Genomic DNA, 23740 nt, shown 5'->3' on the forward strand with positions numbered 1-23740 from the left:
AAGAGACCTTGCACTCTTCTGTGCTGTGACTTTTCTGATTGTCACGATTTTGCACTGTGGAGTTTCCTTAAAGCCAAAAGGGCTCTTTTTTAAACCCAATCTGTTCAGCAGTGCATTCAACTGAACTCAAACTTTCAAACAAGCAAACAAACTTTAGCCATAATTGCACATAAATATCTTGTACTTTTGTATACCTAATATGCTTCTCTCTTTGATAATGCCAATGCTTGTTTTAAATTTCTGATTTCCAACCACATCCAGTGCAACATACAGTGGAGTATTACCTGTCTTTGCTGAGCCAATGTGAAATGGAGCCCTGGCCCATGTGGGTTTGAGGGCATCGAATGAGGCAGAGACTTGGGTTGCAGACACGATGATACTGGGACAGGAAGCTGTGGGTTGGGAAAGCGTGGTGGGGTGCGAGGCTGGTTCTGCCCAGTGGTGGACTGCTGCTGCTGTTGCAGTACAGCAACCTTGCTCTGAGGGCCTGACATCATGGGGATCTGTTGCCCGACCGAATGGGTTTTTGGGCTGAAATGCAGCATTGGCTTGCTGCAGAGTGCATTCAGGTCCATGTGGTTGGGATCGATTTGTCCATTGGGCTTGAAGAGGCAGCTGTTCGTTCCTTTGGTCTGGCTGCTGCTTATGGTTGGGAGGATGGAGGCCGGACTTGGTATCTTCTCCTGGCCAAATGAGCCAGGGGAGGAGTGTGTGGTCATTGCAGGTGACCAGGTGGCTGTAGTTCCAGGCTGGTTCAGCTGGTGGTGGTGTAAAAGGGCACCGGGGTGTTGGTTGGCAGCCATTTGTTTCAGCTGCTCAGCATGCGACAGTTCATGCCAAGTGCTTAGAGTTCGTGGGGCCCCAGAGGAGCTCTGTGGACCATGGCTGGAATTTTTGGGTGTACTTACAACAGAAGAGGAGGACAAGGAAATGCTAGCGCCAGAGAAGGCTGGCCCTGCAGAGGCAGGCCGTAGCTGTGACAGACTCCCAGAGCTTTGACAGAAACTCAGGGAGTACTCTGACTTTATGACCTTCTCCAACTGAGGGCAGGGCTTGCTCGCCCCCACCGAGTTAGGACGCCCCAGGTCCAGGTCAAAGGTATCATCCTGCTTCAGCATCTTCTCAAATTCCAGGTCATTCAAAGAGGGCACTGAATTTGTGAGCTCGTCGAACAGGTCCTGGAGCTCGGGGTCGAGCTGACTGCTGCCCTCATCCTTGAAGTCGAACACCATCATGCTGGGGTCTGAGGAAGACTGTCCACAGGAGTGGACTTCTCCTGGCTCTTTCTTCATCTCCTTGAGGGTTAAGGTGAAGAGGTCACTTCGGACACCTTGAGTCATTGCGTTACTGTCCTTCCTCTGCAGGCCATGGCTAGTCGGTATGGCTCCTGGCAGGGCGTGAGACTGGCCATTACTAAACACACAGCCACCATGTCCAAGGGAGCCCCCCTCCATGCGTAGACGCTTGAAGTCCGAGCCAAATTCTCTGCCACTGAGGCCATTCTGTTTAGGGTTGTATCCTTGTGGATGTCCCTCAATTTTTCTCCTTAAGGACCCCTGGAGCTGTGGAGACAGAAATTCTACTTTAGAGCACGACATTGAGAACTCTACAGGCCTGGACAAGTAATCTAATCACACAGAGCATGCAGCTCATATCATTTAGCTTAAGTCACTAGTCATAAGCATTATTAAAATAATGGGATACATGTTTGATTCATTGACTCTTTTAATAAGCCTTTTATATCCTTTCTGACAAGATGAATAAAGTGGGTTAAAATATATTCCTCTACACGGCACTAGGATTTCACAAAAAATTACAGATTAAAGGTTTTATCACCTTGACACGTGCATGCATGTGAAACATTCAGTTAAGAAACAAAAGAAAAAAACTGTGCAAAACTTTGTCCAATGCAAATGATGAAGAAGGGAATTTACATTTAATTTTACAGTAGTGTCTTCTGTAACTATCTAATTCACTTTTATCAATAACACTTTGATGTTGTTAAACTTGTTAAATTAAAACGATAATTCAAAGTACTGAATATATTAAAAACCCTTTTTCTCATGCATATTATTTTTACATAATTATGTCTTATTTTGTAATTTGCTGCTAGGCTTTTCTGTCATTGACTCAGATCATTTTGCATGCTTGAAGAGGCATGACGTTATCAATATTTTGTATAATAAGTGTAAGTATAATTTTCCTATATATTCACTACTGAGCCAGCAAGGTTTTTAAATATTTGTATCCAGTTCCATGAAGAAACATACCTTTTGTCGAAGACTGAAGGGGATGGTTTAAATTGAACTACTTTGAATTAAATTGGTCTGGCACATCAAGTGATACATTACATTATATTATGATATTACGATATTACGACTCCTTGTTAAAAGATGATATGGTTCCAGAATCCCCTTAGTATATTACCCATAAGGAGGGAAAACTATATAAAGTGATGAGTATTTGTTAGATAAATTTCACTCCTACTCAGTTTAAGGAAGTATTTCAAAAACATACTATTGGCACAATTGTGTGGGTGGTTATCATAGATGGTGTTAAGATATGTTCATTGTGAATCCTGTGCATTGCACATACATGCAAAATCAGTCCCAATAGCTCTGAATCACCAAGTAGCTGGAATCTGATATAATACAATTGCATATTTGATGGCTGTCAAATTAATTTGTGATGTAACCACATATTTAGGAATGAGATTCAAACTGAAGTACATCTAGGTAACCAACAAAGAAGCCCACTGTATGTCTTCCACATTTGCATTATACGTCTATTTCCTTATTTTGTATAGGGAAGGACAGAATTCTCTTTATTCAAAGTTCTGTTTATCAAGCTTGTGAGAACTTAATTTCCTTTGTTCTTATTCTATGCTAATAACCATCACACAGTGAATCACAGCTCAATTTGAACTGCAAGCAAGAATTTAGGTACATCAGGGACACAAAAATTATACAGCTACCCCATTACTGTCACTGAAGTGAGTGTACAGACAGTAAGAATTAGAGGTACGGATTATCAAATTCAAAGTGCATATTATTATCAAATTATGGAAATATCTGTCCTTCTTTCCTTCCACAACCTCTATCATGTTTGAAGATTGATTCATACTATGCAGTGTGTGTGAGTGCCATCTGTACTTTAATCGCAGTGTCAATGCAAGGGTGTTCTAAAAGTGTGCTGCAGTTCTGCTAACTGGCAAGAGAAAACTCCCAGATTATTATATATTTGCTCAGAAGACCTACTTCACCAGGGTAATCCTATTGATCTGAATGCTTACCACAGCTGGACTGAGTTATTACTTAAGCTATTCCATTTAAGTTGCTTACTCAATCTGACACCAGCAATGGTCCTCCTGAGAACTCAGGTCACAGCAAAGAACTCCATGGTTGAAATGCTGTTAGATTTCACCAAGAATTCACTTGGGAGCGTTTCACTTGAGACAACAGTATGCAAGTATGTTCAGGTCTACAGCGTGTTATTTATCACCCAACACCTGTGGAAATCTGTGGATATGTGCATACTTTCTCTTTCTTTAATCCACTGAGTAACTGAACCTGCCAATTGTTCAAGTCCAGTTTCTTAACCACTATGCTGTGCTGATGCTTGAATTGTGCTCTCAAGGTACTTGCATAGTAGAAGCTTTGTGGGACTGGAGGCATATACTGCTTCCTTGTCAGTGTTTTCTGTCTTTCTGCACCCCTTTCTCCTTGAGCTAACTATAACCAAACTAAATGTGAGCTGCATGTTCACATTAAGCACTAATTAACTTTCAATCATACAGGTGACTCATCAAGTTAAGTACAGTTTTAGTGAAGTGGGGTGGTCACGCTCAATAGAAAATCAATAGTGAGTGTAACACAAGGCAGTATTAATGACTGAATCATTAATTTAAGGTTTTGGATTTGCTAACATTTGCTTAGATTTGCCTGAAAAAGAGCAGCAAGGAAATCATGCATAAAGCTAGCATATATTGTACGGAAAACAACAACAAGGTCTTCTTGTTCTTATTTCATCAAAAATATTCCTGCATCTCTTGCTTTGTTCGGATTATTTGTATGCTACTAGTGCTACACTGATGCTAACCTTTCACATCGAGTTAGCGACAATATAACAAGAAGAAAATCAATCATTTCAAATAGTGTTATTTCTGTATTATGGTATTATGTACTCTTGCAGAATAACAGTGTTATCTACTGATATTCTAAAAAAGAAACCAGAAGTCGAGGGACTCCACAGGCGCTGATTGCTTACTTGAGTCAGACTGTTTTACAGATGCCGATGCTGCCTGAGAAGATGTCCATGCCAAACCTCACACAAGAACTGGCACTGTTCATCTACCCTACACTTGCCCCAAGAAACTCTGGAACAAAACAAACCCATTCCATTTGCAAGTAGTGCATGGTGTGTATAATTAGGTCTAGACCCCGACTAGAATTGAGGAGAATTGAGCTAAAAGATAGCTCTGGATTGCTTACATTTGTGGTAGTGTGCCAGAAAGAAACTGGATCCTCATGCGCAAACAGCCACAGATAATGAAATGTTGAACTGTGTTATACTGACTTCATGAAAAGTCACAGTTGCACTTCATTTTGCATTTTCTTGGAGAACGGTATTTTACAAAATACATCCAAATATAGAATTCAGAATCTACAGCGCATGTTAGTATGATATCAACCAACAAAGGGCGAAAGATGTGATATAATCAAGGTAATGTCAAAGAAAGACAATTTTTTTCAATTATGAAGGAGGAGAGGCCCACAGTAGGGGTATGGTATTAATGTTCAAGATGACACAAATACTGTTTTGTAAACATTAAGGAATAAGTCTTACTGATAACTTGAGGAAAATCTAACAGATTGTACCTAGGATTTCAGTAAAATAACCTTCATAAACATTGTAAAGGCTATTCCCTTTCCAGTTCACCTCTGTGCTGCTGCCTACCCACCACTGAACAGACAGAACATGCTATTTGTGTGCTTAGCAGACGCTTATCTAGGGCAACTTATATTGCTTTTACACCACCACATCTTAACCCAAGCATTCAGGTGAAGTGTCTTGATCAAGAATAAAACCAGCAGTGCCCTACCTGGGAATCAAACTGGATTACAAGCTCATGCTCCATACCACACCATAATCATGCACAGAGCTGTAACTGTTTAGTTCCTGTGGAGAAATGTGACAAATTTAATCATCTTATACCCTATACTCATCCAATCCCGTTCATTCATTGCATAGTAACTCTGAGCAGTGTAGCACATTAAAAAAAAAAAAAAATGAAAGGACTGAAAATAAGTTGAAGTTCAATCAGTGGAGCCATGGGGATGTGGTTGTGCATGGGGAGCCTAGCATGTTCAGAGTGTTGTGTGCATTGTTATTTTGTTCTATTGTCTCACATCAAAACGTTCTGTAAGACACATCAAAGGACCCACTTTTTTAAACCAAGTTGGAGCATTTGGAGGTTTTTAACAACCCTTCTGGGACAAGACAGCGGCAGCCAATGGCATTAGAGTTGTTTGATGACAACTCCGCCCGTGTCTAGGGCATAACACATATTCGCGCTGACAGCATCACTTAACCTGCTATTCATAGTTGTCTACTTCTGCAGACACTGGCCTTTTCCATAACTCCAAATACTAATATCACTACCTGTTAAAGGTGAATAATTCTTACAGCAACCAAACTGTCAAAGATGGCCATGAGAATACTGAGAATATATGAGAACTCTGGTGACAGAGAAAAACCTCTGATACTATGTGTGGGAAGAAATTTCTCATTGGTATAACTAGGAATAGTCATTTTGACTAGTTTTGACTAGGGATATATTAGGAAGACAGCCCACTGACTTCATTGATTTTAATGGCCACCGGCAACATAACTACAGTGGACTTCACTTGGATGAATGGACAGAAGCAAGTATTACTTTTTTCTCAATTCAATACAATATTTTTAGTTGATGTCAGCACCTGTCAAACTCATGTTCTGTAAAATGACTAGACTATGTGTGTTGCCTAGAATTCATGACATGGCACATTGTAACTACACAAAGGCCTCAGACTTGGCACTGGTAATATAACAAAAAATAATGAAATGTAGTCACTATTGTAACAGCACTAAAGGAGGCTGCTAGTCATAACTGTCATATAAAATCATTTTGAGGCTTCAACATCTCTTGTGTCATGTACAATCATATTTCAAACAAATACATATACCCAGAATATTCTGAAACAGAAAGAGTTGGGCTCTACTGACATATCCTTCTCCACAAAAATTGTTCATTATAAATATTTTAAAGACCTTCAAGAATCAGTCCTCAGTGAGCTGATACTATTATGCAATGGAATTCCCTTTCTTGTTGACTGGTTGTTTGTATCCCAAATTTCCTTACAAGGAAGTTTGGCAGTGTAAAATTTAAATAAGCTGTAAGTGTTCAATGTAGTGTACTATTTTTGCAGTTATTACTTACACATGTATTCATGTTTATTGATTAGTTCATTTCTGACCAATTAAGTAAAATGGGTCTGAGTATAAGTTCTTTTAAATATATTTACAAATTAAATATATTAAAATTAAATGTATTTAAAATGTAATACAATACCTCCAAATTGTATTTCTTATACCTCCAAACGTATTACAAAAATAACAGTGGAGTCAATAGCCATTGACAATCCACCCATTATCAACACTCTCCAGCACTTTGTGACAAATGCAGAAGAAATACATTTTGTTTGATAAACTGATTGCTCGATTTATTGATTGATTGACAGACTAATTGATTGGGTAATTGACTGATTTTTCAGCCACATCCCAAAGTCACTGGAATAACCCGGGCTGCTGAAATAGATCGCTAACACTGTTTGACATCTGTTTTCCTTAAAATACAAAAATGAAAGCAGACCTGCTAGCGCCTGAACCTCTGCCACACATTCACTTGTTACCACACCCTTTTTTTAAACTAGCACAGCCTACGGTATGCCAGCGAACAACCTTCACAGAGTGCTGTCCATGATTAAGACTGTACTTCTAGCAGTACAAACTCACCCAATCCTCAAAAATGTGAAAATCCTTTATTCTTCCAAATCTGCTAAAGTTCTATTTTTGGTTGATAAACATTACCATGGTGCAGTTCTTGCTCATACACAGAAAAAAAAAGTGCAAGAAACTTCAAAAAAGCATCAACACTGAAATATCAATCTCCAGCTTCCTGGCAGGGCTGAATATCTGTACTCTCTATATGTGTCTCCCATTTACCAGCAAAACCTCAGGGCAGATCCACAAGTGATCTGAAAATAGATTTTCTGATTAACATTTAATGAGCTCAGACACTCTGCGTCACTAAGAACGTGACTCTGACAAATGGACAATCCTAAACATGACACAAGGACCCTCTATCCCACTGGCCAATGACTTTTTTTTTCCTTTCCAGAGCACTTCCTGACTGCCTTTTACAGCTACATTTAGGTGTTGAATATCTTTAGTGCCATGCCAGATGTTGTTCACTCATAAGATGATGTACACTTGTTTACTCATAAGACCGTTTTACACAGGAATGTTTCCTTAAATGTTAGCTCTACATTCTACAGTACCTTGGTTTTCTCATCACATGATTACATGTAGATGACCATGTGAATTAATGTCCTTATTAAAGACAAATATGTACTTTTTATTTGGTTATACAGTCACTTTTGTGTAATTATAAGAAAATGTGTATTTTATACTTTTTACCAGAATGTTTACAGTACTATTTAAAAAGAATAATTTGGACATGTACTCTTTTAAATATTTAAAAATATTCTTGGATAAAAGCATGAGGTGAGCTTATAACACTGGGTGCAATTTCCATTGGTAACATGCCTAAGTACATCAACAATTGTCTCACAGATTTATACAAGTAGACAGTGAAAGAAGCAGCCTGATGACTCAACCAGCTACCCCAAAGAACAAATTTGCTTGGAGGAATTAGAGGTTCAGTTTATGACATATATGTGAATGCCATATGCATGACATTTTTACTTTATCCGACTGAGACAATAAACAGTACATCTATCTGGGTCCCTAAATCATCCCAGCATTGGCTTCACCAGAAAAAAAAAAAACGCAGGCCATTCGGAATTCTGACAGAGTAATCTCTTGAAAGGTCAAAGAAAGGAAACAGCCAAGAATGGTGAATGTCCTGTTTGTGGCAGCTGGCCACGAACTTCACCCTGATACCAGGATGCACTTTCTTGACGAGGGCACATCTTCTTGCATCGGCCTCACTTTCGTCGTTATGCCCTTTGTCAGCCTCAAGAAGCCCCTTCCTCGGCAGTGACTATGGTGGCTGTCTGTTCCCCTGAAGGGTTGCCTCCTATTAGCTGCTAGCAAGCAGCACAGCTCACTGATGTTAAACACAATAGAAATGGCTTAGGGTGGACTGAGGAGAAAATATGGTAATTGGCTTTGTGGTAGCATCTGTTTAGCCTGAAGGGCTTTTGCTGTGGCCCTAGATCTGTTTGTGTGTGAGTGCAGCCCTGTGGAAATGGACCTTGTAAATAGGCTTGGCATCCCATAAGCTACTCAACAAATCCAGCAAAAGGGCCCCTGCTCCTGTGAGAATTTGAAACCTTCCGTTTGGAAATGAACACAAAAAAGAGAGGTATAAATATGGCTATTGTGTTCCTAGGGAGACATAATATTTATATGGCTGTGCGGGTTGCAGAGGGGGCCGCAGGAAGGAGTTTCAGTATTCCTCCTCCTCAGATACTGGGAAGAAACCGGAGCTCCCGGCGCACAATATCACAGACCCCACCCACTCCGACAGCGCTCTCTCCCCTAGATCAACACAGATCCTGAGGTACAATTCAGAGATTAAACAACACTTGGATGTGATCCTAATCGACAGGATGAAGTACAGTCTGCTGACAGCATGATTCCCAGCACACATTCATACCACTTCCTTACTCCATTAGCGAAAGTGTATTTTGGCACAGAGCAAGAATCCATGGAGAGCACTATGCAGTTCTGGATGAAGTGTCTTAAACAACATGACCTCCATTTTCACGACTGAGGAGAGATTTCACCTTAATGTTAACATCCTAAAGAGGGTCACTGGTGCTCGCTTTGAGATTTCCTGGAGAGGTAACAATTTCACAATTTCTGAAGAAGCAACTCCCCAGAAAGGAAGGATAAAACATGAAAGGTACATTTAAAAACCTTAACGGAAAAAGCATCGACTTGAGAATTACATGAACAAACAATCGGCTCTGGATTAGCCAAGAGCCTCCCCCATGCCAAGATGTGATTGGGCAGGAAACACAGTTCGCCTCCCCTGGAAACACAACAGCGAGTTGGTAATGAAATTAGGGTCAGAGGAGCTTCAGCAATTAGCACTCGCACCAGTTAATCAGAGCTAGCCTCAATTGCTTGTCTGAAACAAGAGAGCGAACATCAAGCAGACATCAAATGTACTCCCTGAACACCAGCCTTTAAATGAGAGGACTACCAAACAGGGCATAATGCCCACTGTTTGGAAAGGTCCCAGTCAAATATGCTGAGGTGGATAATTAAATCTTTCACTGCATCTTAAACAGTACAGATTCTTTCAGTCTTCCGGGTCCTAATTATTGCATTCCTGTGCATTTTCAGAGCATAAACCGCACTTTAAATTCCCCTTAAAAGCAAAGAGCGATGAATGAAAGAAAGATCAGTAATTAACAAAGATAGGTTCGTTAAAGAAGAGGAACAAGATGAAGGAGAATAAGAAAACCTCCTCAAGTTCAACATTTAGTACTATTTGTTCTAGCTGTATGATGGCTCTATGATGCATCTCAGATTCATTCTGGCAGCCTCTGCTACAGACTGAGTCTAATTTACAGATCATCTTACAATAACTTATGAGCTCGCTGGTAGTGATCTCATAGTAGTACAGAGCACCAGTAAAAGCAGTTATGGATGCCTTTTGCTATAAAGATATTTACTAATCTCCCCCAGCTGTTCTCCTTGAAATAAATCATCAAGATGCCCTCTTATTGCATGTCAGTGTGTATGTGCCTGTGTGTGTGTTAACTGAATATAAGACATTCTCTAAAACTCACCTAAGATAGTGGTAATTTTTTCTACTTTTTGCTGAAATGCAATTCACTTCGCTGAAAGTGCATAGCTTTGACTTTTTCAGCACTGTGGTATAAAACACTTTGTGAGAACACTGCCTTAGTTGCAACACAATACATATTAGCCATGTACGTATTAATGTGGTCTCACAGCTCTCAAAGGAGTATGGTTTTCTTCTCGAGCTTTCCATGATCCAATCCACAGATTCCCGAGAACACTACTCCCCCATGGTGAGTAATAAGTTCAGAAGCAAAAGCAGGACAATCACTGAAAATTAATATCACAAACTGATTTTTTTATTATTATTAAAAACACAGTTGAATGCTCAGTATCTTTGATATAAGCTCTGTGTGGTTTTTAGAGGAGGCAGACATCTGGAGAAAAGATCAGAGCAAAGACAACTATCTCAGTGCTGGTCTGAGTTCTCTCATCTGGACCATGAATGCTAATAACAGCTCCTTTGTGTCTTTTCTTCTCACTTCAGCCACTCATCCAAGTGAACACTGCCTCTGCATCATTTTCTGTTAACCTTTTGTAGTGCTTCAAAATCCAAAACACTTTCATTACTGGAGGTCATTTCTGAAGAGATAACCCCCTACCTTCGTGTGACCTTGGGCGGTTTACAGCGAAGCGCTGACTTCAAAGCCATTCTGCAGTGTGTTATACACCAGGCTCAATGATCCTGATGTGGTTAATTGTTTTTTGTTCAAGTTGTGCACCACCTTAAGCCCCTGCTGGGAATCACAGAGACAGTGGGAAGTGATAAAGTATACTGCATATGAATCATTCTTCACTCACAAAATGTGCCAGTGAGTAGAAGCATCATACGACAAAGAGCTTCATTCATGAGCTAGACATAACTGAATGTAGAACAGAAAACCACTGCTCGATATGCTAGCTGGGAGCAAGCACTAACACATTAGCTTCAACCTGGTCTCCTCTTAAAATTCCCCACCATTATTTTTCAACAGAGCTCAATGACTCTTCCCCTCAGCACATCTGTTCTCACTGTCTGCTTTATGGGTACTTGTGCCAGTTCAGGGTGTATGCCATAAAAACTCAGACAGCTGTCTAATAAGGTTAGGTCCAATATTATGCCGAGAAAGTGTTGCTTGAGCACTGCAGAAAACAGCCCACTCTCTACAGCATATTGGCCTTGTTCAGCTAATGGCCTGCATACACATATTGCCAGTGCTGGTCCTCCACAGGATGCTGCCATATGACATCCTGCTCTGACTCATCCTGCTCTGACTCACAGTGCTATGACTGAGAACTGGTTCTAGATATCCCCGGAGCTGATTTTTAATTAAAATGAAACCCATGACTTAAGCAGAAAAAAAAATAAATAAATAAATAATGACAACAAATAAAGATGCAGGCTGCGATGTTAGGGTCTAATAAATCTATTCACACCGCGGCATGTTCTTAGGTTTAGGTAACAACTTTAAGCAGGTTTTGCACTTGTTTAGTATCTTATCTGACATTATGAGGTTGAGGTCAGGGGAAAAAAAAAAACTACTGTGCAAGCTAGTTTGAACACACTATACTCTAAATCAGTCTACTGTTTGTCATTGAAAATGGAACTTTTAGTACAAGTACAAAGCGCAGATGTAAATGTTCTGGTTCAATCTGATATTAGGACATGTTAACTTGCCAGCACAGATACCATACACAGTTTCATCAAAGCATCAAAAGCACTGTGTAATGGAGAAGAAGTGGTGTAGAGGATAAGAAACTGGAACTGTAACTGTAATGTTGCAGGTTAAAATCACAGTTAGGGCACTGCTACTGGACACCTGATCACAGTACTTGACTTGACTTTATGACTTTATAAGCATGACTTTATGCAGTAACATTCCAGCTGTATGAGACATAAAGCAATATACTAACCAGGCTGACTGTAGGGATTTTTCTGAAGGAATCCATGGGTCTACGAGTGGTCTGCACTATATGAGTGCATCGACAGAGAGACAGCAAAACACCAGAAGAAGGGTGGCTGCAAGGTCACATGCCAGATGTGTCTAAACCCAGTCTCAGTGTCACATCTCGCATCACCAGTGTGTCCACAGCACTCTGATGGCATGGGGGGGCGGGGACATGACATGTTGACATTGCAATGACAAGCTGTCACATCAGATAATCATGTCTGCCTGGCCCACAAAGTTCTTGACACTGCTGATGTCTCATGTCTGACTCTTGCTTTCAACCAGATGCACAAAGATGTTCAGAGAAGAAACCACCAGGTTCACATCCCTGCTGAAGCTGTGAAAGAAGACAGCTGCTGCTTGTGAAGACAGACTATCAGACACTGAAGTAAGACGACAGCCCACCTTGTGTATTTGCATTCCCAAAGTTTGACAAGTAAAAGATGGGAAAATGTGTGAGAAGAAAAGATGAGCACGACTTCAATATTCGCTATATGCTGATAAATGTTGTATATCTTATATGCTGGAATCTGCTTCATTTGCAACAGCTCCAATATCTGTGATTTCTCAGCTTTCTTAGCATAGCTTGTAACAAGACCACACAATACTGGTCCAAGGAGATTTTTGCAAATGAACAAAAGCCCCATGATGTTCTTTGTATCATCTGACACAAAAGAGTAGCATTTCTCTGGACTGACCCACACTTCCTGGTTTCACACCCTGACTTGGTATTTAATTTCATTGTTTCAAACGGAAACAACAGCGAGGAGTTTGTAAGACGAGGCCAGCCCCTCTCCCAGCTTGTTCATGTAAAAAGCAGGATTAGGAGAGAGACTGTGTGAGAGACCTCCCACTGTTCACAGTGAATGTTACAAGGCTCCTGTGTCATGCAGAGACAGGCTTAGCTCCCACTTTTCCAGCTGAAAAGATTCAATTTAGTGGTAAAACTCAAATTAGACACTCATTTGCCTCAGTCTAGATCTCCAGGGTAGAGGACAGTTTTTAATCCCTGGTTCAAGCTGTATGGCCTGTTTTATTGTGTATTGTGTGTGTGTGTGTGTTGTGTGTGTGTGTGTGTGTGTGTGTGTGTGTTTGTGTGTGTGAGTGAGGGGGAAGGGGGAGACTGAGAGAAAGCGAGAGAGACGGAAGAGAGAGAGACATTTTGTTGGAAATTTGGAGGCAGCTTGAATGTGTGGGAGGAAATATAAATCATTCTCAACTAGCTTTCAGAAAAGAAGCGCAGAGGACATCTTAGACTGGGAAACTGAACCTCACTGTGACCACCAGGGGCCACTATCCTCACTGGGTGTGCGACACATTGGTGTGTTATGCGATCTTTGCATTGCCACCACTCTCGACAAAACTAGGGCTGTGAACATGAGACACTATCATTGAGGTCCTTGGAGATGTGTTAAACACAAAACAGTGCAAAGTATGCATTCCTTTGTTTTCCTTATCTGTTAATCTCTTCATTTTCATTTTTGCACTGCACAGCTTTAAGGTAGTAGAATGATACCTTTTCCAGTGTACTCTGGGACAATGTCTCCCAGCCCTGGTCCTAGGCCACACCATGCACTTGCTTTCATTCTCGCTGAGCTCTCAATTAAGTAGGTTTGATTAAGTTTTTAATTTAATACTTATCTAGTTTAATGAACACTTGAAAGGCTCAAAAGACTCACACACACATAAAATAACAGCAGATATGTGTTAATCAATGTCACATCAAGATTAGTAAGCACCTCATTCAAATGTAATTTGCACCTGAGCAAATCTCAATTAACAGTAAGACAAGACTCACAAGACATAGATGTTTATATAACCGTACAGCTAAAATATAGTGTAAATGTGGTTGTTTTTCATACTAGCACTCTGGATGATTTGTTTGTCATTATAATACTGCTCTTTGTCCGTCACTTCATTTCACATGGTATCTGTTTGGATTTTATATGCAAAGCAGTCTGTGAAGCATTCTTTACAAGTCCTCCGTAGTAAGAGGGCTTTGTTAACTAAAATCTGATTGATTCATTGATTGGTTGATTGATTAGCTATCTTCCCAAGATATGGTGCTGAACATACAACCTGAAAAGGGTAAACTTAAATATTCACAGTTAATCTGCATGGTTTCAGTGGAAAGAGTCCATGTAGTTAACTGTTAGTTTCAGTGGGAGCAGTTAGGTGAAGCCATGGCTTTATGAAAGCACAGCACTGTTCTACTCAGGTACTTTAGCCTCCAGACCTGAATACCCATTCACGTCCACTTCTCAACAGCCGCAAGCAACAGTCTCCCCGTCAACATCAAATACCAGGCCCACCCCCACATACGTCTACGGGAAAACAGCCTGCTAGTACCCAGGGAAGAAGTCGCCTTCCTGTTTTCCATTTTTCGCAGTTGATTCCGACGGCCCACAGACCGGTTTCCTGCACACGGAGCTCATTTCAACATCTCCAGCATCTGGACACCGCAGCTGCAGCAGCGTGAGAACCAGCAGTCCCACAGGCATGTTGTATTAACACACTAAAACATGCAGCATGGCAGATCTCACTGAGGGTCAGGTTCAACGCTGCCACTGACTGCAGACGGAAATCCACACAACTGAATATTGCTACAACTACAACCAACAGACAATGCCATACGGTTTTAAAGCAGAATCAGAGTTCTAGATTTCATACATATGCAAAACACTTCTCCTGCCTAAAAGCCCCAAATATTATGCCAAAGGATACCCCCCCATCAAAAATGTATCTAAAATAAATCAATTAAAATAATAAGCATGCACAAAATTTTGGAATAACTATGAAATAGAGTAACATACAAGCTCACACCATCAACCACCTTGTCCTAGAGTCTAAGATACAACTGGTCACTTTCAGAGGTCAAATCACAGAGCATGCTCCATCCAGCCAACCATTTCCAGTTACTAACTCTAATAGTAGGCCTGACTGTCTAATAGCAGACCCACTGGTAGGCATAGTAGTATAATGGTAGTACTAATAGTATTAGTAGTAGGGCATCCCATCCAGGGTGTTAACAGAATTACACACCCAGCATGGGAGTGGGATGCCCTGGGATGCCTATTCCACTGAAAAAATACATACTGTACATAAAGAGAAATTTAGAAGCAGCAGTTACTCTCAAGAGCTTGTCTTCTCACAGTAGAAGGAGTAAGAGTGGAGGAGTATGTGGTAGAGCACAAACCATAGACACAGAGAGAACCAACAAAGCACACACAGGCAGAAGCAGGTTCAGATCGCTGTGCCACCAGCCAAGTACTAACTGAGTACCTTAGTACCCAGAGAATATTGAGACAACAGTAATCTCAATTTATGTTTCAAAAGATGAAAAAGAGAGAATCCAGGCCTGGTTGCAATGCCAAAATAAAATAAATATTTGCTAAAAAAGAGTGAAAAAAAATTCTGGTAGATACAGACCCACTGCAATCCCCTGCAGTTACCATGGCACCCCACCTCCAGCTTTTTCAGTAAAGCTCTCTACTTAAGGTGTAGATCGCAACCATCAGCACTACGTTGACCTCATTTCACAGATGAGAACTGAGTGAGATGCAACTTTTCAACCTATTCTGTGAAATATGAGCTGGAGCAGCACTGTGTTTGTTCTGGCTGCCTATCGCATTCTGATAATAAAATGCTTGCTAGTGGGGAGTCTATATTGAGCCATTTACTTCCAGCTTTGGTGCATTTTCATGTGACCACAGTCCATAATACAACATGTAATAAACCATTAAAACATATTAAAGGTAAACAGTTTCCACATTAAGAAAATCCAACTGTCTGCATTTGATTCTCGTGGTCTTGTGCTGTTCGGAAGAACAGTAATTCAGTTTCTTCACTGTGGGAACTTTATTGTTGTTGTAAGAGGTTGCCAACTGTTAAAAGACCTATTCCTCCAGTTAGAGATGTTTCCCGGGTTCCCTCTGCCCAGCTCCCATTCAGTGCTTGGTGTCAACGTGCCACACTGTGAGTCCTCAGGATTGCCTGCAACATCTCACGCGATCTCCGAGAGCCTGGAAAGGGAGAACTGCAGCCTTTTCACTCTTCCCTGCTAAGTGCTCCTAATAGCACGCTGGTTATAATTAGCCATTCTAGTCAGGCTTCAATTAATCTCCCATGGGAACCACAGACAGGGGGGTTAATGCAGTGCTAATGCAGTGCTAATGCAGTATTGCTTATTTTTCTATACAGTTACAGCTAATTCAAAGCAAAGAAAAATGCAATCCTAACCACTGTTCTGGTGATATGGATTTGCCAGTATGGATGGACCCAGAGATTTCATGGTAAGCCATGCTGAAGCCAAAGCTGCCCAGTATTTCGATGCTGTTAGCACTGACTCCTTGCCCATGTTTTTTAAACAGGAACCCAGCAGATAGGTGAACGGTACTGCTAATGTGTCTTTCATACACAAAAAGACACATACAGACACACACACACACAGACATATCACACATCGCACAAGCACATACAAACACACGCACAGCCTTCATGAGTCATCCCAGAGAAGTTCTCAGTTGTAAACCTCCCGCTGTTTTGCATAGCTGTTTCTTCGGTCAGTTAGACTTTTGTTAAACAGGCTTCCTTCCCTCCTCCAAAGTTTCCCACCGCAACGAAGTCCGCCCCGGCTTGCTCTGAATCGGCTGGCAGGTGCGGAACCAATGGAGACTGAGGGAACTCACAGAGACCATTTCTCCACAAGGGGGTGGGGGGGGGGGGGGGGGGTGTGAATCTGACACCCGTCCCCTCTGCCAAATTAACAAAGGAGTTTTTTCTGACATGGGGAAAGGCTAGTGCTGCTTTTCTTTCTCACAGTAAGAAAATACAGACAAATGATTCTGTCTGTAATTACAATCAATTAGAGCTACTGAATGTACAAATGTAGAGGAGAGAAAATAAACTATATCTTTCTGTCAACCGTTCATCAATAAATCTACAGCTCCTTAAAATACTGACTGGTTAAATCTGAGAGAAGACCCACAATGTGAAAACAAGGACACATGAGCCATATAAGAGCTTCAGGGTAACAGGAGTGACACTGGAAGCAATTCTGAAACACAGAGATAAACTGGTGGTGGTATTTCACATTTTTAAACTGACCTGGATCACTCTGATCCATAGCATTAAAGGGAGGCCATCTGCCTGTCCCTAAAATATCACTGAAACCAGATTGTATAGGTCTCATGAGGCTGAAATATTTAAAGAGTTTTACTATCAGTAAGGTCACCAGTACAATGTACATCACTGTGAGTTTGTGCTTGTCAAGAGAGAAAGGAAACATCAAAGCAATATTGCTCCAGACACCAGCTTGAAGGATTATACACATACACAGCGCAAAGATGATCTCTGAATACACTTGCAGGATATACCTGTTCAACATTGACTACATTTGATTATTTGCTGATGCTAGTATGGCACAAACGAAACTTGCTTTTTATTATGTGCTGACCTGTCAAAGCACGCTAGCACTGCCTGGGTATACTGCAACACTTTCCAGTGATAAAAAGTCTGTTGTCACAGAGCGGAGGGGCCATAAAGATCTGGATTCGCTCAACTCCCACTCAGTTCTCACAATTCAAATTACTGCCGTCGACCATTTCTGGCAAAGACTCGATCAAAACACTTCACAGCTCTCTTTCTACCTGGCTGCGTCCAAGGCTGGGAAAACCACATCACACAGATTATATAAAACGTGGAGGTGAGAAGGCTGTTACATGGATATAAGCAGCAATGGACACAAAGCATTGTTTTAGTTTTGTTGGTTCAAAGGGAATCATTTGCACGTACGAGCGTTCAAAGCAGCTGGTCGGAGAAGGAGAAGCAGCTGGTGCTTTTGAGGATGAACGGAGGAGCAAACATGCCGATTGGTTAAATGACAGAAAGAATGACTGATAGGAAATACAAGGGATGACTGTGATGCTCTATTAAAGTGGTTTAAACAGATAATGCTTTGCAATATAAAAGAGAAATCTTTGTCATTTTTGTGTGTTTTACTCCATAACCCCCCCACCCCACCCCACCCCCACCAGAACCACCACCCTGTCCAGGTATTCTTAAAACTATTAAAGGTGCATCACTCAGGACCGCACCTACAATGGGTTGCTGCAGGGCACAGAGAGTTCACAGTCATGGTGAACGTCTGGAGCCTGTCTGTGCATGCCAACCATACCTGTAAGTGATCACAAGTGGTTCCATGTGAACCTGCTCCCCCTCCCTTTCTGCATCAGCTGCTGCAGCCGGTGTGATTAAACACTTTTCAGGAGGAAAGAATCATGTGATCTAACCAAAAGCTTTTTTTTCCTCAGGAGCAGAGAGAAATGATTTTGTTTCCTGTTTCCTATCACTCAAAGAAACACTCGAAAAAGGACAAACAGATGTCTTGATAACAAAACATACATACAGTATTAAAACAAGATTCACGGAGTCCCGAGTGGCTCAGCTGCCAAGGCCTCATATTGAACCTGGCTGTGTCTAATGAGCGGGTCCCACATTGGCAAAACAAAGGGGTTATATTTCATTGGTTATAGGGGTGGATAGGTTGACCTGGGACCTGGGCTTCCTTGTCTCTCGTCCACCCTACGGTTCATGAGGTGACATCAAGTTGTTTGGATGATGTCAATGGAGTAGTATCTATGCTCCAGTGAGTGCCCACTCGACTGTAATGCAAAAAATAGCTGTTGGCTGCATGGACTTCATTTATATGCTTGTTTTCAAAGATACTTTTTTTTAATAGTTTTGGCATGTAGTTTGCCAATAATACAATTAAATGTCTCTACATGTCATTTTCTTGGCCATTTATTTTCATGACTTTCCTAAAATAACATTTACATTTACATTTATTCATTTGGCAGACGCTTTTATCCAAAGCGACTTACATAGGTTACAGTTCTTTACAATGTTATCCATTTATACAGCTGGATATTTACTGAGGCAACTGTGGGTTAAGTACCTTGCCTAAGGGTACAACAGCAGTGTCCCAGCGGGGATCGAACCGGCAACCTTTCGGTTACAAGTCCTGCTCCTTAACCACTATGCTACACTGCCGCCCATTTAGGCTGCTAAGATTGTTTAAAACCTCTGAAATGATTCTATAAAGTACACTATGACATAGAAACAACATTAAGAAACAACATCTAGAAAACCACAGTTTTAAATGGTTTCATGACATAGTACCATCTAGTAAGATGACACATGATGACTATACTTCATTGTCTCTCTGTTCAAGAGCCCTCCATTTCAATATCTTTTTCAACATGTTGAGTAATACTTAAGTATACTTGCTTTGCTTGTACTATAAATGGAGAATAGAGGTTTAACAATAATACTCAACTGTATACTCAAGGATCAAGGATCCTGGTTACCAGGGGTGCTACTATTAAACTGTTACTCTGTGAGGAGTATATTGTAAGAGATAATGCCATAGAAGCCTATGACCTCTGCTTGGGTGGCCAATGGGCCCCACACATAGTACATGATGACTGAATGTTGGATTTCTCCCACTTAAACAGCATATCCCCTCACATTCAAATGAAAATAATTATGGTCTGGATGAAACCTTTGAAACCTTTCAAACATCTTGAAACTAATGGAGTGTACAAGGCCTCTTCTCAAATAGAAGAAACCTACACATTTGCATTTATGGAGGAACTCCATTCTGCTTTGAGTGTCAGAAAGGTTTGGTTTCATATGATTGTTTTAACTACAATTTAAATGGTTTTTGTGCTCATATTTACATGTTTAGGACTCTGAGAGTGATGTTGTATTTTATACTTTTGTAGCAGCACACTAGCTGCTTTAGTCATGACTATCTTGTATTTTCCATATTACAAAAACAGCCGCAGGCTGACTGTACCTAGCCATCTTCATTAAAGTGCTATAATTAAAAAACGTAAAGTAATCCACATAAAGTAATATTTGTATATTTGTACTGTATGTAAAAAATTGGAATGTAATATTACCTGGGTAAGAGAAAGAGAACTGAGATTGTAGTGTGAATGAACTGGGATAAACCAAAACCATGGCTTTGTAATGACTACATGAAATGCCATCTTATAACTGGTTTCTCACAGCCAGAAATGTACATGATGTACATGTAAATGATTACAATTACATGATCTACATATAAAATGTACGAGACACATGCATTGACCTGAACTTATCATATTAATTATATAAATCATGCTTGCTCTCAAAACATGCAATGTTCAGTGCTATAGCTTTGTATAAAAGCAGGGATGCACTGTTTTACAAAGTAATGGTATAATACATTCACATCTGACAGCGCACAATAGTACAAGGGGAATTTGAGTTCCAGTATCCCCCATCAACTGTTCCAATGCTAGAAAGAGCAGCACATTGCTAATCCTTTGCAAAGGGCTTCCAGATGTTCCAAATGAGTTTTCGACTGCACTCCATTAGCCAGACCCATTAGCTAGATTCAACCTTGCAAAGACAGCTCCTTTGATATTTTCCATTTGAAGCACATTCAAATCTGGAATGTAAAATGCTTCATTAATAAATGGCTATGGCATATCCAGTCGTGTTTTTCTTTCTTTTTTTTTTTTCAAAAGAGGTACAAATGTAAATTCAATATTGTCCATCCCAAAATGTTGTGGCACAACTCTTTACAACAGAAATGAATAATTCAAACACTTCATCCAATATTTATCCCATTACCTATGACTGAGCAAACCATACTTAATGTCTGATATTTTATGCAAAACACATGATTTGATTAAGCAGCAGAAGCCATTCATACAGCTATCACAAGGCATACTTAAATTAGACTGGAGAAGGAAATGAACGAAGGTTATCATCAACCCATATTGTATCAATAGCTTATTTCAGGTCCCAGCCTGTGTTACAATCCCAATTGATCAAGTTACAGTGCATTTTTTACAAGATTGAAGACTAAGTGAGCACAGTAGAGATCTAATCAGATCTTTAGATGAATATTCTGCAGTCATCTCATTATAGTTTTGATATTATATTTTTTATTATATATTTTTTTATTATATCTTCATAAAATTAATAATATAAAATATGGGAAAATTAATTTACTGTGTGTAATTGCCTGTCATTTCCACTTCTCTTTTGCTTTGCTTTTAACAATCTCATAATTAATTTAGCCTTTTATGCTGAAAAGTACTTTGAGATTTCCCTGAATTTAAAGGCACTGTATAAATAAATGTTTAAAAATGTTGATTCAGCATGCTGACAGGCAGGAGTTGGGCACCACTACAAAACAGGTGTAGTTCCAGTTTTCATGTTCCACAAGGGCTCACTGGCTAATCCATCATTATGCCGAATAAGATGAACAATGGGAGATGATGGCTGAATCTCTTGAATTTTCTGTCTCCTCTGATTTGCCTGCTTAAATATAAGCACTCTGTGGAGAATACCAAGTGCAAGGCGTACTGGCATCTACAGGTTTAGTGGGCAGCAAACCATCTGTTAGAGAGATTAGACATAATGAAAGCTGTGGCTGCTTCCTCCCTGTTCCCTATAAACAGCCACTGTTAAAGGGAGCCTCAAAATCAATGGGATTGAAGAAGGTCAAAGGCAGGATCACCAGCAGACACCTTCCCCCCTCCCCCTTACCATGTTCGGGGATACAGATGTTACATACCACTGCAAAACCACAGTCCACAGTATATGCCAAAACAGGAAAAAGAATATGTCTCCATTTTCCTAACAGGTTCTTAAATTAGGTGACTGGGTTAAAAGTAAGGCGGGGGCGGGGCAGCTCATTGGTTTTGTTTCAGACAGCCAATGTCCTTTTCATTGGCACTGATTAAACCCTGTTGGGCCACTGATAAAACCCCCGAAAAATATAAATTAATCGATCGAAAATAAAAAAAGAGTCAATGATTACTGACACACTACCTCCTCACTTCTCAGGTGTGATATATTTTTATACAGTTAAGTTGTCCAGGTCAAGTACCGCTGCAAGTAAAATACAAAGGGCTTATTATCTTTGACTTAGAGCTCTTATCAGCAATAGCGCACAGGAATTACTGATGTGAAGGTGGATGTTTTACTCTGTATTGCCAGTGGAAAGCATTATAAGGAATGGTTAAACACTGAAAGACTGTAGAGCAAAACAAAACAAAATCCAGCATTCTTATATAAAAGTAATTCAAGTGTCAAAGTCTTTCTCTCTTCATCTATACACCACCCACACACTTTCTCACTACAAAAAACTACAAAATAAGATCATAATGGTGAAACTTATGCTGACACTATCAATTAAAATGCATGCCTCACAACCATACCAATCTTGACACTAAGCAAGTACAAATTTCCATCTCCATCCATAAGACATGACACAAAAAACCCCCAGAACTTTTCCATCTTTCTGTGGGGATTTTGAAACCACTCTGAACATTCTCTTTGCTCTGGGTGAAAAGACAGTGCTGCCATTGTGGGTGATTCATGCCCTCTCTGGACTTCGGTTCAATGCCAGCAGAGAGCAGCTGCTTGCCTGGATCTGGGCACAATGGAGCCGGATCATCATATCAACTGAATTGGCTGTACTGCCACTGATGAAAAGAGGTGCAGACTTCAAAAAGGAGTCCTACAAACCCAGCTGTAAAATGTAGAATTAAAACCATCTGCCTATAAATCATATAGTAATTGGGCATCAAGTATGTGACTGTTCATAACTCTTTCAATGATAAAGTTTAAAGAAAATTAGAGGAATGGGACTAATGCTGTATGATAGTACTACACACTAATGTCCCAAACCACAGACTGCTAGAGGTTAGATGCCATGGCTAGACAGAAACAAAACAAACAGGAATCAACAATAACAATCCATACAATATAATATTTAAGAAATGGTTCTGAAGTTAGAAAAAAAATCCTCTTAGGGGAGAATGTTATAATAGCTGAGAACCAGCATAATTTGAATCAACTACATTATCAACAAGCAAAAGGGGTCCCTATATTTAATGTTTGTGTGTGTTGCCAAAAGCCTGAATTATTTATGAAATCATTTCAATTCCATTGCAGGACATCAAATATTTATAAAGATTAAATGACAAATATTTTCATACAGTCTGAGGCAGCTGTCTCCTGCTAATCCCCTTGTGTCCACAACAAATGGTGCAAAGCGAAGCCTTCACAGAAATGATACTCCTATTCTGACTAGCCCTGTAACTATAATGGAATCAAGCGGTACATGTGCTGAACAAACATTTATGCTTTAGGGCATCCATTTTCCCAAAGGGTTTGTTTTCTCATAGAACCCTTTGTTTTAAGAATTCATGTATTTTCAATTTTTTATTAAATATTGCTATTACCAACATAATTGCCAAGCTTTAATGTGCTGTTTAGGGACTTTGCTACTCTGCCACTTTGCATGTAGCCATCAAAACCTGTGAAATGTCCATGGATACAGACTTGACTGAATGACTGTTTTCATGAAGGTCTTGATGACTACCCTGAAAAATAAATACAAGTTGTCGTATCAGTAGGTATTCTCATGTCCTCCTTCATGCTTTTAGTGGTATGTTAGTGTAGGAGGTGGAAAACAGCCCCGTTTATATAAAAATTTGCGATCAGAGGCCTGAGCAGTATCTGTTTTGCTTCCAAAGCATCTTCTACCATTTCAGCTGAGCATCCAATATCAACTTACAATAATTTCCTCTGCTCTATTACTTATGCCCCTTCCTTTTTTCATTAATACATATCCTGAAGTCATAATT

The 23740-nt window shown here is 40.2% G+C and overlaps 1 protein-coding gene across 1 annotated transcript in view; it reads right to left on the reverse strand.

Moving 5' to 3' along the window:
* The window catches only part of LOC118783736 (mastermind-like protein 2), a 57016-nt gene that overhangs the window by 14764 nt on the left and 18512 nt on the right, over nucleotides 1–23740 (reverse strand). Inside the window, exon 2 of the mRNA XM_036537690.1 lies at nucleotides 285–1562. Within this exon, the coding sequence (XP_036393583.1) occupies nucleotides 285–1562 (1278 nt within the window). The remainder of the gene's footprint in view (nucleotides 1–284; nucleotides 1563–23740) is intronic.

The sequence above is a fragment of the Megalops cyprinoides genome, chromosome 9 (assembly GCF_013368585.1).
Source record: "Megalops cyprinoides isolate fMegCyp1 chromosome 9, fMegCyp1.pri, whole genome shotgun sequence".
Taxonomy (NCBI): Eukaryota; Metazoa; Chordata; class Actinopteri; order Elopiformes; family Megalopidae; genus Megalops; species Megalops cyprinoides.